This window comes from Apostichopus japonicus, chromosome 1, assembly GCF_037975245.1.
Source record: "Apostichopus japonicus isolate 1M-3 chromosome 1, ASM3797524v1, whole genome shotgun sequence".
Classification (NCBI taxonomy): domain Eukaryota; kingdom Metazoa; phylum Echinodermata; class Holothuroidea; order Aspidochirotida; family Stichopodidae; genus Apostichopus; species Apostichopus japonicus.
In genome coordinates this window covers 7,750-35,146 of record NC_092561.1, presented here as the reverse complement: position 1 = coordinate 35,146, position 27,397 = coordinate 7,750, and the positions used below count along the sequence as shown (strand labels likewise).

Genomic DNA, 27,397 nt, shown 5'->3' with positions numbered 1-27,397 from the left:
TTATAGCCACACAATAGCCAATAGTTAGAATATTACAAACATACATGCCGACTTACTTTATAGCCACACAATAGCCAATAGTTAGAATATTACAAACATACATGCCGACTTACTTTATAGCCACACAATAGCCAATAGTTAGAATATTACAAACAAACATGCGGACTTACTTTAAAGCCACACAATAGCCAATAGTTAGAATATTACAAACATACATGCCGACTTACTTTATAGCCACACAATAGCCAATAGTTAGAATATTACAAACATACATGCCGACTTACTTTATAGCCACACAATAGCCAATAGTTAGAATATTACAAACATACATGCCGAATTGAATCCATTTGATCATATTGCTGAATTCTATTGCTGAAATCTATTGCTGAAAATTAACCATGACAACTTAAACAAAGAAAAAAAAAATCACAATTAAACCAAAGACCAGCCATGCAACCTGTTGTTACCATGTAAACAAATAGCTCATCACAATAGCTCAGATTCATGACAGTCTCAATGACCTAAGTGTAGGCTGCAGTCCAGCAGAACCCCATAGCAACAGTGTTTTATGACCTATGTAAAGCACTTTCAACTGCACTATTACTATTGCGTTTCACTTTCCTTCCTATTATCCATCACGAAAGTGACTCAATGTCACTGGGCCGTAGGATTGAGGGATAAATACACTATAACTAAGAAATTTAAGAATGATCCTGAGGGAATATGAACCACTAGTTGCATTTGGAAGAGTTTTTTTCAGGATTGCAGGCTTTGAATTATGTAACAGCACAGCTAACAACCTGAAGTCCTTATTATCAATGGTACAGTCAAATGGTTAACTTGAAAAGACTATTGTAAAGTTGAAGAGTAAACCTTTGACAAGGACAGCAGGTTTTAGATAAAAGTCTTAAACTGTCTCTATAAACTATTATCTCTGTAACCCAGTTTGGTGCAGTTTATGCAGTAATTGAGTGTAGGTGGGATGAGAAGCAGTTTGTGGCTATATTCCTACCTGTTGCCAGGGATAAAGGACCTAGACACAGGTTTATCATTGGGTGGGGCAGTGGTGGGTGTGGAGGAGGGGTGGGTGTGGAGGAGGGGTGGGTGTGGAGGAGGGGTGGGTGTGGAGGAGGGGTGGGTGTGGAGGAGGGGTGGGTGTGGAGGAGGGGTGGGTGTGGAGGAGGGGTGGGTGTGGAGGAGGGGTGGGTGTGGAGGAGGGGTGGGTGTGGAGGAGGGATGGGTGTGGAGGAGGGGTGGGTGTGGAGGAGGGGTGGGTGTGGAGGAGGGGTGGGTGTGGAGGAGGGGTGGGTGTGGAGGAGGGGTGGGTGTGGAGGAGGGGTGGGTGTGGAGGAGGGGTGGGTGTGGAGGAGGGGTGGGTGTGGAGGAGTGGTGGGTGTGGAGGAGTGGTGGGTGTGGAGGAGGGGTGGGTGTGGAGGAGGGGTGGGTGTGGAGGAGGGGTGGGTGTGGAGGAGGGGTGGGTGTGGAGGAGAGGAGTCAGACCAATGAAAACTGGTGTGCAATTCGCTGAAATTACCTCCAATGTCAGTACCATGCTCGTGGAACAACTTATTGCTGTGGAGGTAATTGTGGGGGGGTTAGCCACACATGGTCATGGGAGTCCTAGGATTCCATATTTATTTTTAAAGAGAATGCAAAAGGACACAATTGTTCCAACTGTCATTGGTTTTCTTATTCCATCACAAATCAAATAACTAATTGAGTTGTTCAATTAAACTCATGATGCTCTCCGAATAATGTATAATTAAAAGCATCGAAAAGTAATTCATGTTATTCCAAAGGTAAATTGAACAATAATATTTGGTGACTTAAAACAATTTCATTTCTTTTATTCATGGCGACTGTGAAATTTGTTGGAGTTTGTATCATTTCGGTGAAATTTATACAAACAGTTGTGATATCATAATTGCATGAACAATAACAACAAAATGTTTTGGTTTGCTATATATTCCAAATCTTTGATGTAGAAAAATTGAAATTAAATTGTGAAGAAAAGCACTGAGCTAATTTGCCAATAGCGTCAAGTTTACTCTTGATACAGCCTGGCAAGACTATTGTACAATCTCGAAAACAGCACATCGCAACGAAAAAAAAACAGTTTTTACCAGGAATACAGGCCTACTAAGAATATTTTCAAGTCAAACAAAACTTACTCTTGGATTCTCCTTTGAAAGTTCATACCATGCATGAAGGATCGAGCTCGATCTTGTCCGACATCTACTATACATACAACAGCCAGTAGAGATTTGAAACTGTTTATTCCTACACAGTCAATTCTTCTTCACAGACAGTTGATGTGATGCTTCTGTGGACAGTCTGCTGCTGGTTCAGGGAATTCCAAGTCACTGCAAACATCGCAGAAAGTCTCAATAAATCGGCACATGCTGAAGGAAACATATATAAGGTAGATGTGAATACTAGGGATTTGAAAGGAATGATAACACAATAGAGGTCACTAGTTGAAAATGCAGGGCTTTTGTAGTCATATTAAAGTATACTGTATAGATACAATGCAATAATAGTAACTCAATCTAGGATTAGAGAAATTTAATGAATGGTCTGTCACTCCACAGAAACTGGCAGGCAGGAGCAAGACTAAGCTGAGAAAACAGTCCCAGGTTATTGAGACTTTTCAAACTGTCATAGTGAATTATGGACAGAATATTTCAAGCGAACATGGAGAGAAGTACGTGGCAAAGTCGACTTCAGTAAAGTAGTGATACGTACAGCTGGATAGCAGATTGAGGAAGGAAAGTTGGATAAAAGTAGACAAATTTATTGTTTTTTGGCAATGTAACAAAATGCCTTCATACACGCAATCAAGAAGGTTTGGCACTTTCAAATGAATCAAAATCTTATATAATATATTCCATACCTACAAAAGTAATTTTATGTCAGATGCATTTAGGCATGCATAGCCAACTTTGCATATGTCATAAAATCTTCACATAACTTGAGTAAATTTGAAACTGTTAATAAAGGATTTCCCAGTGAAACTTATACTAAGCAAAGCCAGTTTAATGGTAGCAAACTTCACTAAATTAAGGCTTTCTTGCTCCTGGCAAATTTCTTCCTAACCAGCAAAACAAAGTTGGTTAAAGACAATTAATTACATGGCCTTCGATTTTTTTTTTCTCTAATTAATGATTCTTAACTTGGGAACAATTAGTTTGATTTGACTAGATTTTAAAGGCTCTCGATTTCAAGCACCAATCTCTGATCTCTTATTTATGTTAGCGCAACAGTTAGTTTTACTTTTCAAGTAGAAATCTCCAGATTGACACCTTTATGGGGGTAGCAGGTCTGTCAATATTCCATTAGTATTTGGGCTTATGCTAGTATGTGTATGCCTGCCGATCAATTAACGCTACACAATAGTTGGGCTAAAGTGTGACAAACGTTAGGTCTTACAGTAATACAGTACTTTTAAGTTAGGCATTTAGACTAGAAGCCACGCGAAACAATTGAGGCTAGGCCCTCAACTATGTCTATCGTTAGGCTAATATCCATAGACTAACAAGGAAAGATCAACACGGACATTGCTTTGGTATGCCTTCAGTTAATAAATACTAATAACACACGTCCTTTCTTTGCTGTAAACATCACCACGAAGCGTTACAACCTCACTAAATAGTTCTTGCACATCGCGGGGTGATAGGCCAGAAAGTGCTTTTTACGTGACCTGCAGCTGCCCTGCGGGATCCAAAACGTCATGGCCAAAAGACACTACCCAACCATCCCATTCTGACCAACAAAACTTAAGTCAAGCGAGCCAAAAAAGTAAATACGCCCACCGACCTGCAGAGACAAACCCCCAACCATCCAACTCATCAATTCAAAAAACCACTAAAGGACGACCAGCACGCAGCGAAACGAAACACCCCCCCCCCCAGCACACCAGCGTCCAAAAAAAGGCAGCCACAGATAAACGGCGAAAATCGCCTTCAACCTGAAGGCGAAAATCGCCTTCAACCTGAAGGCGATAGGCCAGAAAGTTTGAACGCTCTGCTCAAAACCACAGACAAACACCACTATAGGCCTTAGGCTTAGCTCATAATCATATTCATAACATAGGCATTGATAGGGCCGTATTACATAATACATTACAGTCGCCTTGCAAAAGTTTCACTGAATAAAGAGGGCGCTAGTCTTAATTCTCACCATAGTTTACTAATTAACTAAAAATAATTTATGATTCTCGTAAACACTTGACGTCTTTTGTATAGCTGGCAAATATTATCCTCGTGAGATATTCACCCTTTAAAGCAGCTGTGCATGATTTTAGATCTAAGATAAGCATCTTATGGAGACACAGACATGTAGTGACGGCGCAAACGAATTGGAGTAGGAGGGAAGGGGGAGCGGGAACACAAGAGTCGAGGGGCAGTGGGACATGGAACTTTGGATTGAGGAGGCAAGCTACAAAAATAAATACCTCAAAATTTCCCAACCAAATAAATTGCGTGTACATAACGTATCCATAATTCCAGTATTGGAATTTGTTTATAAAAATACCCAAACAAACAATAAAGGTCACTTTGTTAATTCTTAAAATGGAAAAACCTTTACGTCTCAGTTATATAATCGGTTCTTGCAATCTATGACATGGGAAACCAGCTGGCTATTCGGGAACGACAGATGCTCTCGGCTCTGTCGTCCATGAGTAAAGCCTTAAGGTAATCCTTGTTGGTAATTTACATGCTTGTGCCCACTATTTACGTTTTGGGTTATCGGAGTCTCTTTCTGTATTTACAATGAAGGCAGTTAAGTGTCAGGGTGTGATTCTTAGGGCATAAATCATATAGAAGAATTCCGTTGCTAATTATTATTTATAATAGAATAATTAAAAAAATAAAACTTATATGAATGAGACAAACTAAAGAATAAATTCCCTTTTATTTCATGTGAAGTTTATTTATATTAAAAAAAAAAATTGAAAGTATTTCTAAGTACATTCTGTGCCAATCATCCAAAGATAAAATAATGTAAACAGTCAAGTGATGTCGAGGGATATTATATATATATATATAAATATATATATATATATATATATATATATAATAAAGATAATTGCAAGAATATTACGTTACTTGATATATATACATATTGTAAATAAAACGTATAATTGAGTAAACACGCGTCAGTTCCCAATATCGATTAGTTACAACATTTATTTTAATAATTTTAATAAATTTGACGTTTACAGTAAAAAAAAACAATAAGTTGCATAGTTTTGATGACGTATCCATTAATTAATTCATGCAACGTTTTCATCGTAATATCATGAAGAGGGGAAATAAACTTTCAAGAAATAAAGTGTTGGCCAAACCAACCATGTTTTATTAACATCCTAAACTCGTTGCAATGTGCCAAATATGGAAGTAAATCTCTTGATCCATCCTCTGTCTGGATATGTCACCGTGAAAGAAGTGGAATAGCAAGCATTGTGTAACGCGAAATGGTCATTAATTCGACAACCAATTTAGCAGACTTATTCTGCTATAGTATGAAACACCATTGTCACATAATGAGATATATAAAAATAATAATATCACTATTCTCTATACATATACCATCTCTATAGCTATGATATTTTCCTTAAAGCCTTAATTGGCATTGGTGACATTATCTCCTCAGTGCAGGCCTAAATGTAGTACGGTATATATTAAACCATCATCTGATAAACTCCCCAGTCCAGTGGTCAAGATACTTTAACAGATGTTAATTAGTCATTTCTTAAAAATAAATCAATAAAACGGCATACAATTAAACCTGAGATGATGGCAAAGTTTTAACGATCAATATCATATCAAAATTATCTTTGTTCCTCAATTCAAATATTCTAATACTGATAAAATTTTATTACCCGAAATCGTATGCTTTTTGCGGTAGGTGTACCGGGGGTGGAGGAGGGGGAGGAGGAGGAATACGCGCCGGCGGCTTCGGCCTTGTTCACATTTGAGAACGCAAGGGAGATCAGAATATCGTCATCCCCTAGGGAGGTAATGAAACTTAACCCCGGGCGGGTTCACATTGGGGAACGCATGCCGGATCAAGAACGAAGGGGGGGGGGGGGGCATTAGGCAAGCGAGTAGAGGTCACGGTTATTGTTTACAACTAACCGTATGGGACTTCTGCAGCTGTATGCACTGTTAAACACATCGAATAGACAGCGTTGCGATATACGGTGTTGTAAATGAACGTTAACCCCTTTCTACGACAACTACAGGTAGACTGTTCACAAGCATCGTAACGGTTTCTTTGCCGAAAGTTTGAAATGGATGATAGAAAATATTATTGGCTTTATTTGTTATCGTATATGAAAGTGGTAAGGTATCGAAGGTACTTTTTAAGAAAAAGTCGCCCAGGAAAGGACCTGGGCACGAAAACCAAACTACCAAACGACATATCCGCTCTCAGCCCCAGTCCCCTTGCATCGGGACTGTGACTGTGTGATCATCGTTAGGTGTGCATCACCACTCCCCTCGAAAAGGAACAGATACTACATATGATCTTAGCCAAAAGGTCGAGAAGCGATCGGTATCGAAGGTGTGCGATGTTTCAAATGGCGCTTCGGAGACCAAAGGTTTTGTTAGCTATGGGTCGACGAAGGAAATGGCTATATTGTAAACTTTTGCTGTTGTGAGGTATAATATTCTTCCCTGGAAAGTGTAATAAAGGCAGGAATTTTGTAGTGAATGCAGACGCACATAAAAGACCTGTCAACTCTCCCTGTATGATTCATGTAGAAGTAATGTAGATCAAAAGTCATTGATACTGGTTTTCTGTTTGTTTGGGGGGGGGGGGTTGGGGGGGGAGGGGGTGTGTCAAAATATTTGAAAACTAAAATTTCTACTCCTCTTTACTGAGACTCAATAAAGAATCATTAACTAGTTAGCCATGTGAAATTTATTTAACTACAAGATATAATGAAAATTTAAAAAATTATTTCCAAGTAAGTACACTACTCGGTGCGAGCCAATGGTTATGATCATATTGTAAACGGCGACGTAATGTTGAGTAGTAATTGATAACCAATGCTTTACATAAAACCTTAATACCAGTAATTGCTTCATATTGTGTATCGTGTAATGTAACTAACTAACAAACATACACATGTTTCAAATAACATAATTTACTACCTGTATAACACAGGGGCGTCTTTTTAATATTTATTTTTACAACATTAAATACATATACCGAAATAACATATGGCACGCTGGTCAAGAGATTGGCTATAACCTAATATAAAAATATATAAAAAATGAATTGATCCACTCTCAACCTCAGTCCCCTTGCATCGACACTGTGGCTGTGTGATCATGTATACATGTATGTATATGTATTTTAGATCCTCCTGCAAGTAGGAACTCACGAAGAAGCCTCATTGGCTTATCAAAGCCGCAAGCTGACCGAAGTCAGTCTCTTACATTCATATTTAACGTCCATGATTATGAATTGTCAACAACTCTGTAACTAGACGACATACATTAATCTTGGAGTGACTCGAACCGGGGACCTTATGATTGGAAGGCACCGGCGTTATCCACTGAGCTAGCACTTCACATGGCGCGCATGACGCGCATACGGTTACGTCAAATGTGTATCATGTCTCTTTGGAAAGGGCATAATGCTGTTTGAATGTATATGACGTATGGTAAATCGTTTCCAAAAGTATTTTTCATGCATAGAGCTCTATTCTTGGTCGTGTGGTGAATCACATAATCGCACAGTCTCACACAAGTCTTCTAACAGCATTGATATCTCGTTCAGTTCAACCTTCACAAGGGCGTCGACGAGTATCTGTAAAGAAACGATATAAACATTGTTTTGTTATGCCGCCCGTATGGCAAGCCGTTTTACTTTTTATTCGATATTTGATGATATCATCAAATATTTGGTGATATCATCAAATAATTAATGATATCAACAATTAATTGCTGATATCATCAAATGATTTGATGATATCATCAAATAATTGCTGATATCAACAATTATTTGCTGATATCACCAAATAATTGTTGATATCAGCAATTCATTTGCTGATATCAGCAATTCATTTGCTGATATCAGCAATTCATTTGTTGATATCACCAAATAATTGCTGATATCAATAAATAATAGCTGATATCAACAAATATTTGCTGATATCAGCAAATGAATTGGTGATATCAGCAATTGAATTGATGATATCAGCAAATCATTTGCTGATATCAACAATTCCGACATATCACTAATTAATTGCTGATATCATGAAATGATTTGGTGATATCATTAAAAGATTTGCTGATATCAGCAATTGAATTGGCAATATGTTGGAATTGCTGATATCAACTATTCATTTGCTGATATCACCAATTCATTTGCTGATATCAGTAATTCAAGCGTATCGAACCAACGTCTACAAAAAGGAATTAGAAGCGAGCGCCATCAACAGGCATTCTTTTTGGGTCTTAAGGGCGCTGTTTGGCTGGTAGCGGGCACAGAAAGGCGCCTAGTGCGCGGTTAATTTCAGCCTTGGTTATAGCGATCAACGGGAGGGGAAAGGGGACTAAGTTACACAGTACTACCACTGCCACTGGGAGAGGTACCGTGGCTACTCATGCACTTGTGACAGGGAGGACAAACGTTGGGCAAGCACCGAGTAGGCCAGGCCTATAAACCTATGAAAAATAATATCGGGTTGGTCAAGTAGCTCAATATGTAATACCAAAATGTAAAAAGTATACCCTGGTCGGCGGGAGACAGAAACAGGCTGGGAAATGTGACAATTAGACTGGCTCCCCGATGGTGGCTGCAACCAGGGGCGGCGATTTGTTTCAAATATTGGGGTGGGGGGACTTTAACTTGGGTGCAGACGCATAACAATTCCCCCACCCCCAAATAAAAATTGTTCGCGCACTTCGTTATTTTGAATATATATATATGTATGTATACATATATATATATATATATATATATATATATATATATATATATATATATATATATATATATATATATATATATAAATACAGGCGTGTATCCAGGATTTTCTAACCCGGGTGGCGCGATCGAATTACTATCTAAGCGGAGCGCCACAGAAAATTTCTGGTTTGATAGCCCCCCAGATCACAGGAAATGGCACTTCTCGGGCTTGAAAATGATTAACAAGTTGTACACTTTGGCCTGAGAATCAAGTTTTCCCAATAGTTTTTTCCATCCATAACCTTTTTCAAGATTGTCACCAGTCACACATCATGTTCGACCTCATCGCTTCTCCTGTGGATCATTGCTTTGGAAGGTAATACTACGTAACGGCCTATACAATACCCGTCAGCCCCACTTTTCAAGGTTTGAAGCCCATTATTTGTTCAGAATTTGAATTATAAATTCACTTCAAAACATATCCATAAATGTTGCACAAAATTTCATCTATGGTCAAACAATATAGAAAAAACCCCTAACAGACCGGTCAAAATGGCACGAGTAGAGGGAAGTATGATGAACAATGTTGGTCAGGGAATTTTCGAAAATTCAGACACAGTTAATTTATTTTGTACAAATATTATAAATATAAAACTGTCGTTTTTTAACGATATCGTTAAAAACGACAAAAAATATCTTCGCCCCACCCCCCCCCCTCCTTGGCTACGTGCTTGCGGTTAGAAATCTTGTAGGAAACAGGCCAAATGGAAACCCAGTGAACCCATATCGATGTGGATCATATATATGATTGTACGTACTTACACTCATACACAAGAGATGTACAGACATTATGATAATAATCATGAGTGACAACATGCTATACGGTCACAGGTCACAGAAACGACGACGAAGAGTCATTTACCTCATGGAGCATGTGTTGGATGAAGTTTTAGCCACCGCCAAATAGGATTTGGATAAATAATCTCACGCATTATTTTCTATTTATAGCCACAAAAAAAAAAACTATGCCACCAAATATTGGGGGGGGGGGATATAAGATACTATATCCCCCACCTAAAATATGTCCCCCCCCCCCCCATGATCGCCGCTCATGGCTGCAAAGTTCCGTCTGGCTGTGCCTGTCCGTCTGCGATGGAAAGGAGCTGATCGAGCACAGCTGCTATTGAATTGAACCTGTGCTCATCGATGCTCGCGTTAATCCGTTCTAAATTTCTCTTTGCTTTGGAGAAGACGTTCTTTCGCTTCAGAAGCATCTCATTGCCAGTTAAGAGCCTCTCTACTTCGCCCAAAATCCGAGAACTTCTGTCAATAACGATCTGTGCTTCATCAAGTGTACCGCCATCGCCAAGGTGAAAGTAACGCTACCCGTACCCTGTTGTCTGGTCACTGTCATTTGAATGTACTGCTTAGTACACTGACATCGTGTGCGCATGCTTGTAAGACGGGCTGTCACGGTTGAATTACTGATATCATCGTCACGGTTGAATTACTGATATTAGCAAATGATTTGTTGATATCATCAAATGAATTGGTGATATCAACAAAAGCATGCATTAGTGATATGTACGGTTCATTTGTTGATATCATTAAATCAATTACTGATATCACCAATTGATTTGTTGATATCAGCAAATGAATTAGTGATATGTTGGAATTGTTGATATCAGCAAATAATTAATGATATCAACAATTATTTGATGATATCAGCAAATAATTGTTGATATCATCAAATGATTTGCTGATATCACCAATTCATTTGCTGATATCACCAAATAATTGCTGATATCAGCAAATATTTGTTGATATCAGCAATTATTTGTTGATATCAGCAATTATTTGATGATATCAACAAATTAATTGGTGATATCAGCAAATGAATTGGTGATATCAGCAAATGAATTGCTGATATCCACAATTATTTGGTGATATCAGCAAATAATTGTTGATATCAGCAAATATTTGATGATATCATGATTTGATGATATCAACAATTATTTGCTGATATCACCAAATATTTGATGATATCATCAAATATCGAATAAAAAGTAAAACGGCTTGCCATACGCCCGCACACTGAACGACTTATCAGCGAATACAATAGTAGACCGACGCGAATGGGTCTACCTACATAACAGTAGGAACCTGATGCCACGGCTGTTATATTTTCCTCCCCTTTCTACATACGCTTCACAGAGACCGGCGCGATCAAAGGAAGAGCGAATCACACACGGAGAAGCAATTACAGGAGGAATCGCTCAGAGCGCGATGAATAGTAAGGATCGACCCAGCGCATTTAGCAAAGAAAAATTGGCCGAAATACGCCTTTACAAAGGCTAATGCAATAACTGTTTTCTGTTAAGGCCCTGTCCTCGTTTTGGTCACATGCACAAGTGAAATGCGATCAGTCGGTTACATTCGTTAAGACCGGGCAGTTTTTGTCGTGTACCGTTGAAAAATGCCAACTGCCATTCGTGAAAAACACCATATATGTTGCAGTTTTCTCGACTGAAACCTACGCTACTGATGATATCAGCAATTAAATTGATGATATCAATAAACTATAACTGTTACTATCATCAAATATCGAATAATAAAGTAAAACGGTCGGTTTAACATATCATTGTCCTAAAGCAAGAGTCGGTATTACATGGATCTTGCCGGCCACACTGGAACTTTGTACTCAATGCGCTGACCACATAACTGAAGGATGTATCTACTACCGTGAAATAGCAACATAACATTACATGGTAACATGCAAGATCATATGGTTCTTCCGATGCGCGTTGGTAAGCTGTTGTGTTGAAATATCATATTACAAGTAAGCATTAGTCCTCTGGTAGCATACTCCTATTAGAGTCTATATCCATCCGCTCGATTGTTCTCCTTCAGGAAAAGTGCAAGAAAGCAGCAGGAGAACATCTTTTTTGACCTGTTATCAATCATGATCTAGTTTTTTGTGGCGCATGAATGGAAGGTACATGTGGTGAGAAAATTGGGTAAATTGAGGCAATTTTAAACCTCTTTAGGCCTCACAGGAGCTGCGTAGAAAAATTGTTTACCACTGAGTGAAGAGGTTTGTTTACAAGTGACGAAAACTTCCGGCTCGGATAGCAAAACATCTACATGGTCATGATACGGAACATTGATATGGCCATGAAAGGCCAACTTGTCAGCTATCCGGTGATGGGTAGCGTTTAGCTAGTGAAAACTTCTATCTAGACTTTGAGACCACAGTACTTTTGTGATTTAGTGTGTAAGTCAATGGGGTTTTTAATGGGAGTATGCTACCCTCTGTGCGAACTCTAAAAAGTTAGACCTATAAATATGCATTGTTTGCCTTGTCGTTTTTGTTATTCGGGTCGCGTTTATAGGGCAATAAAAGCAGCTTCTCGCGGCCCAAGAAAATTTTTCCAGCGGGGCCGTAACCTGCCTCGTCTAACTGTATCCTTCCAAGCCCCCTAAACTGTTAAACATCAACGATGAAGTTAAACATACGATGCTGTTTAGCAACGTTTATATTCTATCTTTTGCACTTAAAAATGTATTTTGTATGTTTAATTCATCCAGATAAGATTGGATATTTCAAGATAATGCCAAGAGTGATCTACATCAGGAGTGTTTCACTCCGTGGCGGCACCAGTGGGTTCCAGTAAAACAACTAAACTAAAGCACCTCTCTCCGGAAGTTTGTACGTGATGTGTTCATATCTGCTGGTTCATTTTTGAACTTTCAAAGTATTCGCCCCAAACTATAAGCTTGCCATCCACCTGCCCCCCCAACCCTCAGTCACCCTACCGTCCCTCTGGAATTCTGATGCCGTCACTGGTTTCAATCAATCAATATCAAACCGTACACCAAGAGTTGCTCCGTTGCCCAGTCTCTGATGCCACGCTTTCAAAAGTGAGACGGTTCTCTCGCAAATGTCTTCGGAACTCTTCTGTATACGATGTCGTATGTTTGCCGGAACTTTTAAGAGCTTTCCAAATTCATCCCATTTTGCTTCTACCAAATGGTCTGCTACGTCTGAGTGTATGTCGTCAGAGACACATTTCTAAACATTGGTTTCAAAGAAATACAAAATATGTCGGTAGGACCAAACCAACTCTTTCGTTTAGACGTGTTAAAAGTACAGACATATTTACGTAAATTGATTCTTTTTATGAGTTTCCACTAGAGTCCGTACTCATACTCCTCCCCCCCCCCACCCACCCATGCATACTGATTTAGGTAGAGCATTGAACTTTAACAAGAGGGTGAGGAGTGAACCAAGAATTATCATTAAGGGGGTTTGCTGTCGACTTCCATGTACGTGTGTGCAAGTCCTCTCACGAAAACAGTAAGACGTTTAAACGTGAATGCAGGTGAATTTTGAGGCATAATTACACTATGATAAATTAAGTTTACAACGAAGTCTAAACGCATGCATGGTTGTGCTATTAAGTACTCTTGTACACCCGGACTGCAACAAATCACCTCACCATTCACCCGAATTATACGATGCGGGTTACGGTCGAGGAGAATGGAGGGGGCGAGACCCCCCTTGCTCCCTGTTTCGTACTAGGCTATATCGGATATGGAGTATTGATACTAATGCAAGATTGAGTACTCGTACTCCCGTATACAACAATTGTATCTGTACTCTGACCCATGATAGGGTCATTATATGGTCATATATGATTGGCAAGTCTATCACACTATTGGTGAGAATCAGGATCCTGTACCCGTTTTGTTAATCGGTGAAAAAAACACCTGTTGTCAATCCTGAGTTCCTGTAAGTTTATGACGCTGTCAGCTCCTCGGCGCAGGCATAAATGTTAATCTATTGGTTTATGACATTGTTAATTCTCACTGATAAAAGTCTTTTGTTTCCTATTGTGTATTGTATTGGATATGAGGAACTGACCTCATGATGTTCTCTGTTTTAGACTAAGTATAATCCATCTATGTGCACTAAACCCGATAATCCATCTATCTGCACTTAAACCGATAATCCTCAGATGTAAACAATAGGTCATTTCTCCAAAATTGTAAGGTGTAAAAAAATAAAAACCACCTGGGCCGACAGCAGTGTTCTTTAACGCTCTACCAGATGAAAATTAATTTAGGTGTCAAATGTTATCCTCTTTACCAGCTGCATGCATATACTCACATGTCCATGTTCTCTCAAAAAGCGTAGCACCTCTAAAGTACTCGCATCAAATGTCTGTAAGAAAATGAAGAACGTACATGCACTGTGTTTTAGAAACTTCCTTGTTAGTCAACGTCATCTTGGTTCAGTTGAGGTTGAAGGTTTACAGTCCTGTTTAAGGCCAAGGCGCACTCACACAAATATATATATATATATATATATATATATATATATATATATATATATATATATATATACATATATATATATATAAATATATATATATATATTAATATATAAATATATATATATATATTTATATATATATATATATTTATATTTATATATATATTTATATATATGGTTTGAATCTTGCTTTATATTAACCTTGATGCTTGGTTTAAAATTTACCTCTTTAATATAGTTGTAGAGGCTATCAATCTCTTTACTTTCTTCTGTACATTTACAGTTTTCTGGAGCAACCTGTGTAAAGATATTTTTCAAATGAAAACGTAAACAAATCTAACTGTGATGATATCTTGAAAATATGATATTTTGTATAATGTTTGCAAACATTCGTAATCATTATAATGTTTGCAAGCATTCATAATCACCCGAGCCCTATCTGTTAAAGTAGTCAATAAATATTAGATAAGAAATTGGCAAGAAAAAGTGAAAGACATATCACAAATTTCTCGCCACTTAATGATGGCATGGCTCAGTAAATATTGCGCAATCGACAGGTCCAATGGACATTTACGTCGGTGGGCTCTTTCTTTTTACAACCTCCATTATCTTATAAATATATTTCATTCTTTGCCCAATATTTTTCCCGTGCACCCTAATTGATCCCGTGTCTAGAGGCTGTATCCTCCCAACTTCCTCAACCCCACTTTGAACATGCATGTCACTCTGTGATCGCCTGAAACGTTTTTGCGTTTTTGCGGAAAATGCAGCATTTATGCGATGTATTCTCTATTCAATTGGTTATAATGTTTGACAATTTTGTCAATGGTATACTAATTCACTCAATTATTTGGTATCCATTTACAACTATATACAAGAGGAAGCTTTTAACATTTTCTATAACGTTCTCAACACAATACAAAAGTATAAAGGCTGCTTCGTGATACTATAATCTTATACGTTATTCTGCTCTTTTGAAATAAAAGTTACCTTACCACGACTTCATAGCCTCCATAATCCACGGAAGAACTGGTTGTGAGAAGTGGTGTTGCTGTCTGCGAAACAGAGAAATTTAGAGGTTTAAATTCAAAATTTGTGTTTGTGTTTGTGGTTGTGAAAATGAAATAGGAAATCAACGAATCGTATAGGCTAAACTGTTGTACCCAATCTGCAAGAATTCACAATATTTATTCATTTTCGTGGATATCTTTGAAACTCGTAAAACATGCTTCTGTTTGAATTTTATGAAAGGTACCGATGTTCTTAATTTCTACAAATAAAATTATAAATCTAAATTTTCTTACAAAGCTTCGTGGCTCTGGGTCAACTTGTCTTTGCTCTGGATGATCTTTTTGCCCGATCATTGGGCATGGCTGTGATATAAGAACATGCAGATAAGTTTCCCATATAGATAATGTTCTTTTTTTTACTCCATCTCATTGATGCAAGAGTGTCATATATATATATATATATGGTACACATTTGTATTTACAAATTTGATAACTACCTTGTTATGCCTGCAGCTCAATGTTACAAAGGAATTATTTACATGATGCGATAATACGATTCATGCGATAAATATATATATATACATATATATATATATATATATATATATATATATATATATATATATATATATATGTATATGTATACATATATATATATACATATATATATATATATATATATATATATATATATATATATATACATATATGTGCATACACACACTTACAAATATATACACATATATAAATACACACATTATGTTTATACATACACTGTGAGCAAACAAACAAAGACAAGGTTATTTTACCAGGTAAGGTTCATGTAATTCTTCATATGTGTCTTCTGTATCTCCTTTTCGGGCCCCTTGGCGTGGCTGTAGCACAAAAATAGACATGTTGGTAATCAATACTTAACGATAAAATCTAGTTATTTATTCATCCATAATGTCCCATCTACTGAAACAACGTATACGGAGACCGTGCGACCACGCCCAGAGTCACTGTTAGTTCCTGATACCATGCCTTCATACTTTGTCAGAGGGTTGGGGATGGAGTGGGGAAGGGAAAATATGGACAAGTTCACGCCATTTCGTTCGACAGCTCAGCACAGGAACATTACCGTTTGTAACAATGCACGCGTCAGCAATATTGTGGTGGATTATTATCAAATACTATACGAACGTGTTAATAAATTAGTATAAGACAGCTGCACAATCCGCCAAACACGTACACATAATCCGGTTTGATAAACACATAATCCGGTTTACTACACACATAATCCGGCTTACTACACACATAATCCGGCTTGCTACACACATAACCCTCCTTACCACACACAAAATCCGGTTAACTGCATGCACACATAATCCGACTTACTACACACTTAATCCGGCTTACTACATCCACACATTACCCGGCTTACTACATGCACACATAATCTGACTAACTACACACATAATCCGGCTTACTACACACATAATCCGGCCTGCTACACACATAACCCACCTTTAACACACAAAAAATCCGACTTACTACATGCACACATAATCCTGCTTACTACAGACATAACCCGACTTACTACAGATCAATGTCATATACGTAGCGGTAGGTAACTTACAACACGATGCAGAAGCCACATATATACCTTAAATAGCTTGTCATCATTTCTTGCTATTATGTCACTGTATGTCGCGTATGGATTGACTGCTTTCACCGATGCCCCTCCCAGCCGAATCGGTTCGTCATCTTGGAATGACAGTCCAGCCGATTTGGCAAAATCTAAGATACGTTGGTGGATTGCCGTGGTTCCTTCATATCGTATCTGAGTTATCAAGATATAAATGGTATAGCCTGTACATAATGTAGGAATCATATATTATCGGAATATAATCGAATATAGTATCCATAATATGTAACCCTTCAATGTATATTAAATTGTAATTTCAAATGTATTTTTTTCATTATTCAACAGGACAACAAAATCAATAGTTGACGAAGTTAGATCGAAACGCATACCTCTTCACACGATGATTCTTTTTCTTCCAAGACAATCACATGCCTAAACTCTTCATTTCCAATGCAGTGTGATAAAACAATCGTGTTTGAATCATGACCCTTGAAGCGAAACAGGTAGTCGCCTTCATCCTTCAGTAGCTCTTCAGCCTTCCCACGGGATATGCGACCTTTAAACCAATGTTCTCCCCGCGAGGTATTCTCTTCCTGATTAATACAACAAACAAACTTCTTGCTTTAGTTTCATCATTGATGAACTATATCAGGATAGCCAAGGCCATCAATAAATGAACTCAACGAAGATAAAACAATGGATTATACTTTTACCTGAACTTGGCTCGTTTCCGTCGGTGGCAGGCGTGGAGGCGGAAGCGGAGGAGCATCTCGTAAAACATTACTCTTTTGACCAAACCAAGAAGAAGAAGAAGAAGAAAGTCACAGCTTCATCTCAATGGAGAGAATATAGCATCTTTCAGTAAAGTAGTATTAGTCGAGCGCTTGATAAGATCACGATGAATGTGGTAAGACAGAAGGACGAAACTGTCGTGGTGAAGTCCTTCTGTCTTACCTCATTCATATATATATATATATATATACATATATATACATTCAATGGACTTCGGGCTTTTCAATTCTACCTGTTATTCCGTATCGCCTGTACATACTAAGCGGGTACCGTGCCGCAGTTATAGAGATGCAGTCCTACATCCGTCTGAAAGGTTAACGGTTGCGTTGTCGGAAAAGCCCCTAAATTGACATATCAGTTATGAATTCGTATCACTTTAGGTTACTTTGTACAAAACTCACGTACAACAAATTACATCCATGCTACTGCTGGATAGGCTAACGTAAGAAATAATGTATACATGCTTATCTTTGTTAGGAATTAGACGATCCTATACCTTGACCAGGTCAATAATAACGAAGTCAATTGCACGTTTTGAGTATGCATGCAACTTGGTATTCTAAACCTTGAATAGTATAGTAAAATAACGCTCAGATTCACGCATGTGTTACTTTGTAATCGGCTTTGGTTGAAGCAACTCTAGAGAAACAAAGTTTTAAAAAAATGCAACTTTTGCTTCAACAACCGATCTTTTGTTAGATACAAAGTATGGTAAATTGTTCAAACAAATTGAGAACATATTCCGATAAAGTTGAGTGTAGAATTTGATTAAGATGATTTTACATGGGTGTGCAGGTTTCCAACAAAAATAATTCATTTGCAAAAAAAAACGTAATATTATATTCTGACGTATAAAGTTCACCTATCACTATGTATACTGAACAGTAAAAAGATTCCATGGTGCAAACGTTTCATACTTTACCTCATAAATGTCATTTTGAGGCTATATTTCGAAATCATGGAATTGTAAATTTGTCTGTGGATGAGGCACTGACGCATATCGACTAAAGAAGCAAACTTAAAGACAATTATTTGTTTAACTTTGGCACCCATCACTGCAAAAATGTGAATATGGCTTAGATATAATATCTTCTTTCCAGCAGACGCTAACCTCGCTTGTCCATTACGTTATTTTCAGATATGTAGATTTGGTGGTTTCTTAAAAATCCCTATGGATTTGCTTCAGCGATTTAGAATTATGGGAACACATAAATCTCATCTTGGGATGTGATACCTTGACGTAAATGATCGTGTTCGTTTCATATTACCCTTTCCTTCCGAAGGCCCTGGGGGAAACATACGTATTATTTAATCCACGGTTTTTCAATGGCTAAAGTTTTTATGGAAAGTTCGATTTGAGAAGTGACTGAATTGGCAAAATATATTTCTATGTTTCGCAGGGACTTCCATGGGAAGCCTCTTACAGCTTTTCTTCTTTTAACACGTCTATCCAGATACTCCAAAACCATCGGTTTGTTACTATATATAAAAGTGTGTAAAAGTAAGTTGGCCTGACGTTTCGATCCTAGCAGGATCTTCTTCAAAGGCTAAATGACAAGTAACAGTGACAGAAGGGACAATAACACGCACAGAATACAGACAGGTTAATGAGCATGGTGAACACAAAGAGATAGACGTAAGGGGATTAGCGGACAAGGGATGGAGAGAAGAAAGAAACCAACAGGGGAAGAGGAGAGGTAGGAGATAAACAGTAGAGGGACAAAGAGAGGATTATGGGAAGTGGAATAAACTGGAGAAGGACAAAGACAGAAAGGTGTGGGGAAAAAGGGGTGGAAAAGAGCTATGAGAAGAGGAGTGATGGGGGGGGGGGAGGAACAAGGGGAGAGGGATTGGGGGGGGGGACGGAATAAAAGTTAGTCATGTCCTTCCTGAATGTTGAGCCCATGAAGGTGACTGGTGCGAAGGCACTTATATATAAAAGTGAATGAACAACTTACCACGTCAAAATTTACTTCCCTTTCGAAACTATGCAAGTGAACCATTTCACCATATTTCGTTCGTCAGGTAAACAGGTCTTCCGTGGCTTTGAAGAGCTCCTGGATTCACTTCCCGTCCATTGATTTCATTTTGAGTGTCATTCCTTCCCTCAACAATCGTCTGGGATTTGTTAGAACTCTCAACATTGCAGTAGGCAAAATAACTACTTTCAAACATGGTGTTATCGCAACAAAATGATAGCCCTTGGTAATTGCCAAGATGAGAACTACATCATTTGTGTTTACTTTTATTCCGGATCCTTCTTTACAGTTTTCCAGTGCTACGGCATACATAAGCGTCATCCCAACACCTTCCATGAATACTGAGTATTTCGAACCATCTAGCGTAACGGGAGGATTGGATTGTTGAAACCTTGCATTTTTCAGCACAGCGACGGCACCGTCCCTGTGTCTATGTACGATAAACACGTTGTTGCATCGTAAGAAGATCGTTAACTTGTCACTCGTCTGTATGTGCAATATGTGGTCCTCTTGTTGAACATCGAATGTTTCGTGTAACTGTGCTGTTTGATAGAACTTGACTGGTTTCGACACAAAATCTGAAATTTATATTGAGAAAGTTTTGTTGTACTCTGGTTCGTCCTATAGTTGTACCCAGGGGCGGACTGGGTCTTAGAACCGGCCTGGGCATTTTCCACCTAGACCGGCCCATTTTTCATTTATATGCTACTTACATAGTGATCGCAGTCCTGGGGAGGGGTCTAAGGGGAGGGGGTTTCCCCTCCCTATTGAAAGTTTTTTAAGCTAAGATGCAAAATGGTGCTTTATTTCTCAATTTTGTAGGTTACAATAATCCTTTAACAATGACCCAAAAATCATTGTCCAGAAGCCACACTTGATTAAACTGAGCAAAGATAAAAACCTTAACAAAAATAGACAAAAATATATGTTTTAGACTGGATTTTATTTAGTTTTTCAAGCATTTTGTGACAACATGCTTGAAAAATATTGAAGATAGCCTAAATAAAATCCATTAGCACGGACGGGTTGCTAATAGCACGTTCTGTTACGAACTAACATACTAACTAACATGGTGATTTCATGAGCTGATTCCAACAGTTAAACATATATGTCTACACAGCCCGTCTGCATTGTATTAACTATACTGTGAAAATGGGCTGTAAGTTTTACCAGGCTCCCCGGCCCACCGGGCCACCGGCCCACCTGGCATTGCCCAAATGCCCGTGTGGCCAGTCCGCCACTGGATGTACTGCTTGCATAACAATGTCCTGTTTGGGGTAAATTCTGTTATATAGTTAACGAGAATTGCAGCGTAATTATATTAAGAGACATATATAGTACAGAGCGTCGAAAGTAAATTTGAAAGCCGTTTTTTCCCCTCGCTCTTATACTTTGCCAAGCAAACCTTTTACAACATCGTACGTTTTAACTGACACAGACGATATTTGCTAAATCTTCTGTAACTTACTCTGCGATTACCAAATAGCTGACAGGAAGGTCTAAGGAGATTCTACTCACTAGATTTTTTCTTGCTTCTATTCTTCTTACTGTCGCTGAAGAACATTAAAGCACTATAGACTACATTATCTCTCACTCCTCCGGACGCCATAACTGTGTATCAAAGCTCCTCTAATTCCTTCGCTCAGACTGATAACGAACAGGTGGTCTAGAAGGTGCAAAACGTTACGACAGATTATTACATGGTATGAGTCGTTTTAAAAACTATGATTTTCACATGGGCGTCGATTTGCTTCTCAAAATTCCTTGCTGATGTGTCTCAGCACATGTGTATGGGTAAAATAATTGATGTTAAGACCCGCCCTGTGAAAAGGCTGTGTACGTGTTAATGCGTATATTGAAAACTATTTAATTTAGACCATTATATATGGACGCTTTCAGTTATTTGTGTGAGGGTGCGGAGTATTGCCCAGGTTACTATACTGAAAGTATATATGCTTAGTAAATTGTTCACGAGTACTGCAGTAAATATTTGTGAAATTTCGGATGAACCTCACTGCCGATCTGTATATTTTCAGTGACAAAAATGTAACTAAAACTGAAGTTGTAGTCAGGCTTACCTGGCTTACCATGGGGCTATTTTCATGATTTCTAATGCCTGATTGAGTGGTAAGTACAATGTCGTTCCTAGGTGTCCGTAAAGCTATAACATATTAACTGAACAATTAATAATTTTTCATGAAATTGCTACTATCTTTTAAAGCGTTACATCATCTTTATATCGTTTCCATTGTTATAGCAGATACTTGGGACAATTCTTTCTATATACTGTACTTTCATGTCCTGCGTCAATGTACTTGTATTGTCAGTATGAGCAGTATGAATATCATGTGTCTGTCAGATAAAGGTTAGGAACTGTTCATACTGTCAATACGAGTGCTTTGAATCATGAATGGGAGCCTCAGGGCAGTTTAGAGAGGTATTAGCATTAGAAAACTGTCCCAACTGGCTGCATTGCCAAGAAATGTTCTACTCGAAAGACAGTTTTTCCCATGATAAACAATTTATAGCCTGCAGTATACTTACATAGGGTATATACACACCAATATATATGTGCACACCACATCCAAAGAGATGTGTATTTCAACTTGATGTCCGCCGTACAAACTGTGAAGTCTCCTTGCATCAAATTGTGCACAGTATAGAAGTGGCACGATCCAATCCTTTCGTAGCGGTGGGTGCCTTATGCTGTACGTGGTAATAGTTAAACAAAAAGGTACATGTAGTGGGTTTACTAACACCACTACTGAACTTTGATTCTGTTTGTCAATATAAGCAATCATCAGATCCCGGTAGATGTACTTCCTTTACGGTATCACGTGATAAGTTATGACTATACGCTTTTATCAGAATAAGTGTATTTATATAGTATGCTATAACGTCATTTGCCACAAACATCTATTTGCGAGAATAAGTCCTTTGCTAGAAATAGTGCATTTGCCAGAATTTATAAGTCAATAATTATAAGAAAAATTACGATGATCAAATCTGTTAGTGTTTTCCTAAAGCTTTAACACTTCATATTATACGTAAGTCGTCTAACGTCGCCATATTCCATCTCAAAGCCACCGGGAGAATAGTATAGGTATCATGATCATGAAAATATAATTGACGACACTTCCTGCACATTTGTATATGACATAGGAGGTATAGGCTTACATGCAGTATGAATATCATGTTTCTATCACTTAAAAGGTGAGGGACTGTTCATACTGTCAATACGAGCGATTTGAAGCATGATTTTGGAGGACAGTTTCGTGAGTTATTCGCGTTAGAAAACTCCCATTATAAACAAGTTATAGCCTGCAGTACTTACATGTGTTATATGCACACGGTTATATACACACGAATCTATATGTGCACACCGCATCCAGTGGGATGTAAATTCCATGTTAGTCGTACAAACTGTTAAGTCTTCTTGCATCAAATTGTACACAGTATTTAATTGCACTTCAGTTAATTCAATGTGACAGCAAAGAGTTTTATGCCTACGTGTCCGCGGCACTGACGTGGCAACAATTGATCCTTTCGAATCGGTGGAAAAAACACCACTACTGAACTTTGATTCTGTTTTCAATATAAGCAATCATGAGAAACCAGATTTCATTTGTGATTCATGTACTTTCTTTATAAGTCAATAATTATAGGAAACACAAGATGACGACGAACAAATCTGTTATTGTTGTTCTAATGCGTAACACGTCATATTATTCGTAAGTCGTCTAACGTAGCCATATTCCATCTCTAAGCCACCTGGAGAATAGTATAGATATCATGATCATGAAAACTATGAAACTTCATGCATATCTTTAAATGACATATGAGGTAGGCCTTCTGACAGTCACTGTTTGCCACTACGGCAACCATTTGATATTTTGACCAAACTTGTAGTGAGTCCGTACAAGCTCTCACTCTAACATAGGTAATTTGTACTCGTATTCGTATTCGCGAATCAGTGTACTCATATTAGTACCGGAGCCATTTTGAATAGTAGTCATAGGCGTAGGAGGCTGGAGCTGCAGCTCCACCCCCGAAGATATTTCCGTGAAAATTCGGGCACTATGCTGATATTGTTTCGGGCACAGCAATATTTGTCATAATCTTGTTTGATGAGAATCAGTAGTTCTGTAGAAAACTCAGCCTCATGTTTTTCGACTAACGTTATAAACTTGCCCGACTAATCCGACATTGATGTTGTGGAATTTTGACACAGATTGTATACTCCTTGGTTTCCTTCCATGTCCAATACTTTGTTGTGATATATATCACTGTTGCCATTTTTTATAACGATTTCGAATTTTGGTTCCCACCAGTATGCCTTTCCACATTGGTTACATTTTTCGGGCATATCGTAACAGCCCCCACCCCCCCCCCCAACCATATTTGGCGTCTACATCCATGATGGTATATAGTACTAGCAACGACGGACTGGCGGTGATCTTGGTCTTGGGCCGAACAGATCTGATCGAATTGTGCTAAGAAAAGTCCTATAGCAAATATTTACAGTCTACCTAAATATAATTATCTCAATAGTACCTAAATTCTAACCATGTTATATATTTACATATCTACCTAAACGGATTCCTAAATTTGTTAACAATCATTTTTAAAATGTTAAACTTTAAAATATCGTTTTTGAGTGTGTTTTATTGGCAATTTCACCAAAGCTATACCGGTTAAAACTCAGCGAAGGACTGTAGTTGATACAAATAAATACACGATCCTATTCTTCAGAGTATAGCCTAACCCTTTTACTAATTAAAGTAGTAAAGGTCGGAAAATAACAGAAGTTTGAAGAATGCCTCAATTCTGCCGCGATACTAAAAAAGCTGTCACTAAATCAAATGCCCTATTGTGGACAACTAAAAAGTATGTTATTCAAAAGGCCATTTTTTTTTGGAAAAACTTCAAGTACTGAGATTTGTGATTGAGAATGGACCGGTGATCTATTTTATCTGGAGGTTTTGATGAGGTTTTACTCAAACATTACTCCCCTCGACGCCCCCCCCCCCCCATCACACACACCCTCTACTCAGATTCAACCCTCTTCCGCCGCACACACACTTTATATATTCTCGTACGTACTCCTCTTTAGGTTTTCCAGTTCTTGATCTGATGCTTTATCTGAGGCTACCCCGCATTTCACGGATTTCTTACTAAGAGACCTTCCATCAATGCTTGAATCTAACGATAATTTAGCTGCTTGTATTTCTGTTTCCTTTTCTCCTTTGCCAGTTTCAATTTTTGCATAAATCGGTGTCAAGTTAAAAATTTCGTTTTTACAATTGTCCCAGTTTCCAAATTTCTCGTCAGCAACGATACCTGTTGAATCTTTCTCCAAGAATGTATCTTTCACTGTTTGGTTTGAGGGAAGACTAAGTGAACCTCTGCTGTTGCTTGATGATAATTGCGGTCGTTGTTTCTTGACCTCAAATATTCCTTCACCATTTACCTTTGTTGTTTCAAATAATTTAATTTCTTCAAATTTGAAGCTATTATTACATTTCTTGACCACGTTCATATTTTCGTACATATCTTCGGTCAGTAGAATTGATGATCCATTTTGATCAGGGATTGCGACATCCTCGGTTTGACTTGTAGGAGAAGATTTGTCTGTACTAACAGGTTTTTCATCATCGCTGATTGAAAAATCCTTCCTTACACAAGTTGGTGTCAAGTAAATACTTGTGTCATTACATGTTCCTCGTTCAACCTTTGCATGGCTATCTATGATTTCGAAAGAGCCCATCACTGACTCCCTGGAACGAGAACGCTTTCTATATCTAATCACTGCAAACGTGAGCAATATTAGCAGAGACAAAAGAAACGTAAACAACATTGCTAGTTTGATTATCAACATGGTTGTTTCATCTTCAAACACAAGTGACGTCATTTCAGTCGTAGCAACTGTTTCAATATTAATCGTTGTGGACATCAGGTCAATGGAATGGTAATCTTCCCTGGTATAGGCGTCTCCATCGTCACATGTGAAGTTTTGACGAGATATAGAAGAAAACAGTACATTTGTTAATTCAACGGGCAACCGACATCTATTCTTAACGTCAAGAGAATTAAGGAGATGGATAAATGACCACAAACTGCAGTCACAAGTCCATGGATTCCCCCAAGCGCGGACAAATGACAGTTGGGAAAGACTGCGAAACAATTCTTTGGAGACAAACGATAATCGATTCCTATCAATACGTAATGTTTTTAAGTTGTGCAAATCTAGGAAGGCATCGTTATCGATAAATGTTATACGATTCTTGGATATATCAAGTATACGTAGACTGATAAGCCCTCGGAAGGTACCCGAGTTGATTTGGGTCAAATTATTTGTCGACATACGAATTTCATTCAAGTGTGACAATGACGAGAAAGATCCATCTTCAACAGTTTCTAAACTATTCTTAGAAAGATTAATTTTTCTCAAGTTTTCATTAGCACTAAAGTCCTCGGTACTGATGTTGACGATACCATGACCATTGAGATCCAATACAGTAGTGTCAGGAGGAATTTGTTGTGGAATACGAATTAAACGGTTGACTGTATTATTGCAAAAGAAAGTCGTAGATTGACAAAAGCATCCGAGTACGTCCGGGCAGGACTGAACACCACTGACGACGCTGGCCAGGACTCCAAGCTTTAGTAAGCAATCAATCACGTACATAGTTACGACTATTGTAATATTTACGTGAGCAGAAACACATATACAATGAGTTTTCTTTACATATATATATATGTATATATATAAATATGGTATGTGTATTCGCTTTACGTCGTCAAGTTTAGTCCTTATAGCGTGATGTGTCCACATGTACGAAATGTAATCCACATTTCCCCAAAAAATAATTAGAAATGAAGATACTTATTTTTTTGAAAAACTTTGAATTTGACAAAGATAAATCTCGATTCCATCACAATACTTTCGAATAGAAGATCTTTGCTGGACACCTTGATAAGTTTATCATCGAACCACGTCCAGCTACGTATAATGTGTCCGATAATTGTCGTCGTTACATATTAATAATAGTAATAATACACAACCAAATCGGCAACAAAACAGCTGTGTCGAATGACTAGGTTTTCATGCTAAGGTTTGTAGATATTGTCAATACTACAGTATATAGAAACATCTATTCCTGACACAATATTCCTATAATGATATACACCTTGTACTCTCTTATCGTAATAAAATCCTTTCAACACTAATTAAAGGAAATTGTCCGTATTATCCTTTGGATTTTTCATTCCAAGAAATCTCCCCGTCACGTTTTGTATCTTTATTTAGTTTTAATAGCCACGCCTGTGATATTGATAGGAATCAAATCGTCTGTTGTTTGTTTGTTATATCGCGTGAACTATAAAAGTGCTTTTCGATGATTTCCTGACCGGAATTCTACTTACATTGAAATATGCTAACTTTTGAAACCAGAGCTAAAAGAGAAACAGTTTTCTGTCAGCCGAGTCAATAATTAGTCATTACAATAATACAATAACACTTATTGTAAGGACATACGCTGTATTTCACTAACAATTCATAAACATGACGTTTTTTCCGTGTTTTGACTATCTGTATGTGGGCCAAAGCCAAAATTGGTCATCCTCAAATCCCAAAAGTAAAGTTATTTCTGTGGGAGAAATTTATTTTGGGCTCATGGCAGTACTAATTTTCACTTCAGAATAAAAAATAAAAAAATCTGAAAAATTT

At 38.0% G+C, this 27,397-nt stretch overlaps 1 protein-coding gene across 6 annotated transcripts; it reads right to left on the bottom strand.

Moving 5' to 3' along the window:
* Positions 1-6,904: 6,904 nt before the first annotated feature.
* On the bottom strand, positions 6,905-27,022 carry LOC139967907 (uncharacterized). Of its 6 annotated transcripts, XM_071972229.1 has the most exons (13): positions 22,213-26,976; positions 21,187-21,334; positions 19,648-20,246; positions 17,611-17,682; positions 17,287-17,490; positions 16,916-17,092; positions 16,080-16,145; positions 15,565-15,633; positions 15,256-15,315; positions 14,486-14,557; positions 14,096-14,149; positions 12,800-12,997; positions 6,905-7,821 (listed from the first exon to the last, which is right to left on the bottom strand). In XM_071972229.1, the coding sequence occupies exons 3-13, from the start codon at positions 19,690-19,692 to the stop codon at positions 7,714-7,716; spliced, it is 1,125 nt and encodes a 374-aa protein (XP_071828330.1). In that variant the 5' UTR covers positions 19,693-20,246; positions 21,187-21,334; positions 22,213-26,976; the 3' UTR covers positions 6,905-7,713. The 6 variants fall into 6 exon arrangements, 4 of the variants coding, with proteins under 4 accessions (XP_071828330.1, XP_071828584.1, XP_071828501.1 ...); XM_071972483.1 differs by lacking the exon at positions 12,800-12,997 and having other exon boundaries at positions 22,213-26,979; XM_071972400.1 differs by lacking the exon at positions 17,611-17,682 and having other exon boundaries at positions 22,213-26,978.
* Between the last annotated feature and the right edge of the window lie 375 nt (positions 27,023-27,397).